Source organism: Mesitornis unicolor, unplaced genomic scaffold (assembly GCF_000695765.1).
Source record: "Mesitornis unicolor isolate BGI_N332 unplaced genomic scaffold, ASM69576v1 scaffold12440, whole genome shotgun sequence".
In the NCBI taxonomy this organism is placed as follows: Eukaryota; Metazoa; Chordata; class Aves; order Mesitornithiformes; family Mesitornithidae; genus Mesitornis; species Mesitornis unicolor.
Genome location: NW_010156295.1, coordinates 736 through 4567, shown reverse-complemented (window position 1 = coordinate 4567; position 3832 = coordinate 736). Strand labels below are relative to the sequence as shown.

The following is a 3832-nucleotide window of genomic DNA, read 5'->3' as shown; positions in this document are numbered from 1 at the left end:
ACAATTGCAAATGACTGAATTTTGGTACAATCTTCTCCTGGCCACCTGTCTGCTTTTTGGGGGGGTGAAGGGTGGATGAGGAATAAAATTTAATAAGTTATTTTCAAAAGTAATATAATGAACAGACACTTGGGCTTAACAAAGAGGCTCTCTTTACATAAGTATAGATGCCAAATAAATTTACTAGCATTTGACAAGTTCTGTGCAATTTTTGAATGCACAAATTGTAGTGTTCATCAATAAAATACCTCATGACAAAAGATCTCATCTCATGAATGTACAGTATAACATTGATTTAAACAATACAAACAAGGAAATGGCAAAATGCACTATCATTCAAGTATTTCCAATACCAACAGCTAGGAGGCATGCATTAACTGGATATCATCAACTTGAATCTCACTATTTTATCTTCATTTAAGAAAAATTAAACTTTAACCTGGAAACTCCCCTAACATTTCATTCTTTCAGCTGGCTGCAGATAAAATACTTGTAAATACAAAAGAAGAGTTAACAATTTTGTAATCAATAGTATATAGAATATGTAACTACCATATCAAAATTGACTCTGTTCCTTTAAGAACTGGATGCATACATTTTCTGGCTTTTGCACTACAAAATATTTTTCTTTACAGATGATTTGTAACTTTTATGTCATACTTATAGAACAAACCAAAACCAAACAAAAATTCAGGTTCTCTTTAAATGCATTTCCTACACATTGTAGCTACTCTTCAGTGAGAAAGCATGTTGACCTCTGGTTCACATCCTTGCAACAATGCAGAAAAGTAGTAATCACAAAATATAATTAAGTGATCTCTTGATTTTAAACTTTTGAATCTGATGTAATTTAAAAAAAAAAAAAGTAATACTTGATTTTAAATTTCAGTATTAAGAGATTTCAGTATAAAAGGTCTGGGCCATCACTGAGCACTTCAAATCCTTCCCAGTTTCATGCTTGTTATTTCAGAAGCAATAACAAATAATGCCCTTATGGCAGAAGTATCAGATTCAAAGATTGAATTTCTATTGCTCTTAAAAATATAAAAGAAATCAGAAGTATAAAACCTGATGCATCAATAGTGATTAAGAAACAAGGAACAGAAGGCTGCCGACTTTTAATAACTGCAAAAGATGAAAACTGACTTTTAGCAAGTATTCTTTAGTCCTCTTACTGGCATTTGAAATAAAGGTTTCGAAAAATATGCTGTATAATTACTTTATTGTTTATTAGTGAACATTTTGAGAAACTAAATTCAGGATTCCAGTTCTTTTAAGGTGTTGACAATCTATTTTACAGATGCATAGAAATTGTACAGGTTGCATGAAAAACAGTGTTAACAATACAGACAATAATAGAAGTAGAGTATCACACACAGTCTCCAAGTTTCTTTCTTTCTTCAAATTGTTTGTCTACTGCAAGTGACAGAGCCTGAAGGAACGTTGTCATTGTAACACTGGGGGACTGAAAATAAGGGAACATTTTGTTATATACACTACACTAACAAGCATACATAATATTTCACATACAAATCACAGTATGTAAAAGAAAAATATTTGACTTCCATGTCAAAGATTTCTAAATGCTACAAAACAGAAAACTGCAGGTTTATTTTAAAATAGTAAAAATCAAAAAGTAAAATCAAAGTCAAGTCATGCAAAGTCTTGAATCAATCAATATTACTGTGGATTTAGCGCAAAATTACTTTTAACAAATTAATATTATTTATAAAGTGGCAAAGGGTTTTCTTTCAGCAAGAAATTAGAGAACCAATATAAATGTTCTGTCACAACATTTAATTAAAAGTAGAATGCTGTTGAACAGATCAATCCCACCCATCTTGTTCGAACTCATTTTAAAATATGGGCATCACAAAATCGTTTCAGTCAACCAAGCTGCAGGAACAGTGCAATTTAGACTAAAAAGGGAGTTAAAGCCAAATTTTTTCCTTTGGGCAGTGTCCCAGTGTCTTAGCACCTGTCTCAAAATGAAACCAAAATATAACTAATAGAATAAACATACTTGAGTAGAATAAACTTACTTGAATATAAAGTGCATGTGCTAGGAAAGGAAGTTTTCTCAGGACTCTGCCACTAAGACCTTCACTTTTTCTATAATAAAACAGAGATAAGTGCTGCTTAAATGTTAAATATTCACTCTTAAAAGACAGTCTTTCCTTTTTCTGCATTTCTCCCATAAGTTCCTCTACAAAAACTCAAATCACAATTCAAAATACTGCTTGATTTTGTGAATATAATTTTTATTGTTTCAAAGTCTCCGGGGAGACTTTATTGCAGTCTTCCACTTCCTGAAAGGTTCCTACAGGAAAGCTAGGGAGGGACTTTTACAAGGACAGGTAGCAATAGGATGAGGGGGAATAGTTTTAAACTGAAAGAGGGCAGATTTAGACTAGAATTAGGAAGAAATTCTTTACTGTGAGGGTGGTGAGGCACTGGCACAGGTTGCCCAGGGAAGCTGTGGATGTCCCCTCCATGGAAGTGTTCAAGGCCAGGTTGGACGGGGCTTTGGGCAACCTGGTCTGGTGGGAGGTGTCCCTGCCCATGGCAGGAGGGTTGGACTTGGATGATTTTTAAGGTCCCCTTCAACCCAAACCATTCTATGATTCTAAGAATTGTTACACTCAGTGAAAGACTCTGCTCTACTAGCATACTCAGTAAATCACAACACTCTCCATTTACACTTCACTCCTTTCCCCTTTGCATCTATCCACTTATACCTTGATTGTATATTACAATATATATTGTAGATAAGTGGACTGCAAAGCATTTTAAGACACTTTCTTAGCAGGAACTAAGGCCAATGCTATTCCTACTAATCTGCCTGACGCATTTCACTCATCCAGCCAGCAATTTGTCAAGAGGACTTTAGCTGGCAGAGCAGAAACCAGAAGCAGTACTAAACCAAGCCAGATCGTAGATTAAGAAATGCTGACAAATCCTGAACGCTTCCGTCTTTTGTCCCCTGAAAGGTTTTGCACTAACCCTAAGAGAAAAAACCCAAGACGTTTCAGAACTTTAGCTGTTATGTGATTCAATTACTTTCAGGTATCATTCCACAACTCATTATATGTAGATATATGCATATACACACACATATATTAAAAAAATGTAGAATTTCAGAATCTTACCTGGAGATTTCTTGTAGTACAAGGCTTAGCCTTGACACATTATTTTCTACAAAGCCTATCATCTCTAGCTCTCTAAGTGTCAGGAGCTGCTGTCGAGGATATATTATTTGACACTAGAAAGAAGAGTTACACACTGTTGTATGAAAAACTTAAATACATCAAAAATTAAATTCTACAGTGAGAGTGGAGATACAGAGAAGGAATGAAGTTTGTGTATTTTTGTAACATAGGAAGTATGATCAAAATGTCAAATTTATTAAAATAGGACATTTTACAGTCTTGCTTTCAAAATATTACCTTCATCAGTTCTTCCAAGCAAGAAAGATATATTCTAAATATTGCTGCAGTGGATGGAGGTCCAATGTATTGTTTTATATCAGCCCTGTCTACAAAGGCCAGGTCAATTTTCTCCGTAATATTTGAAGTAGTCAGGATAACTACATTGGGATACCTTAAAGATAAAAGCAGATTTTTAGGTCACCTGTACAAGAATGATCTCCTTTTGTGACTGGCAGATTGATACCTTTCTTCTTATGACTCAAGCCATTTCATGCAATAAGCAGTCACAGCACTCCTATCAGCCAGCAATTACATTAAACAATCTGCAGCCCCTGGACAATGCTCACCAATCTATTTCAATGAACAGTCTCTTTCAGCTGATTCTCAAGTGTCCATAGCTTCTC

General features: G+C 34.7%; 1 protein-coding gene across 1 annotated transcript; it reads right to left on the bottom strand.

Moving 5' to 3' along the window:
- Positions 1–1207: 1207 nt before the first annotated feature.
- On the bottom strand, positions 1208–3600 carry LOC104543840 (pachytene checkpoint protein 2 homolog; the record flags this gene model as incomplete). The annotated part of the gene is made up of 4 exons (XM_010188577.1): positions 1208–1465; positions 2043–2112; positions 3150–3262; positions 3447–3600. Coding segments are annotated over 4 exons (433 nt in total), but the record flags the coding sequence as incomplete, so codon positions are not given.
- Positions 3601–3832: the final 232 nt, after the last annotated feature.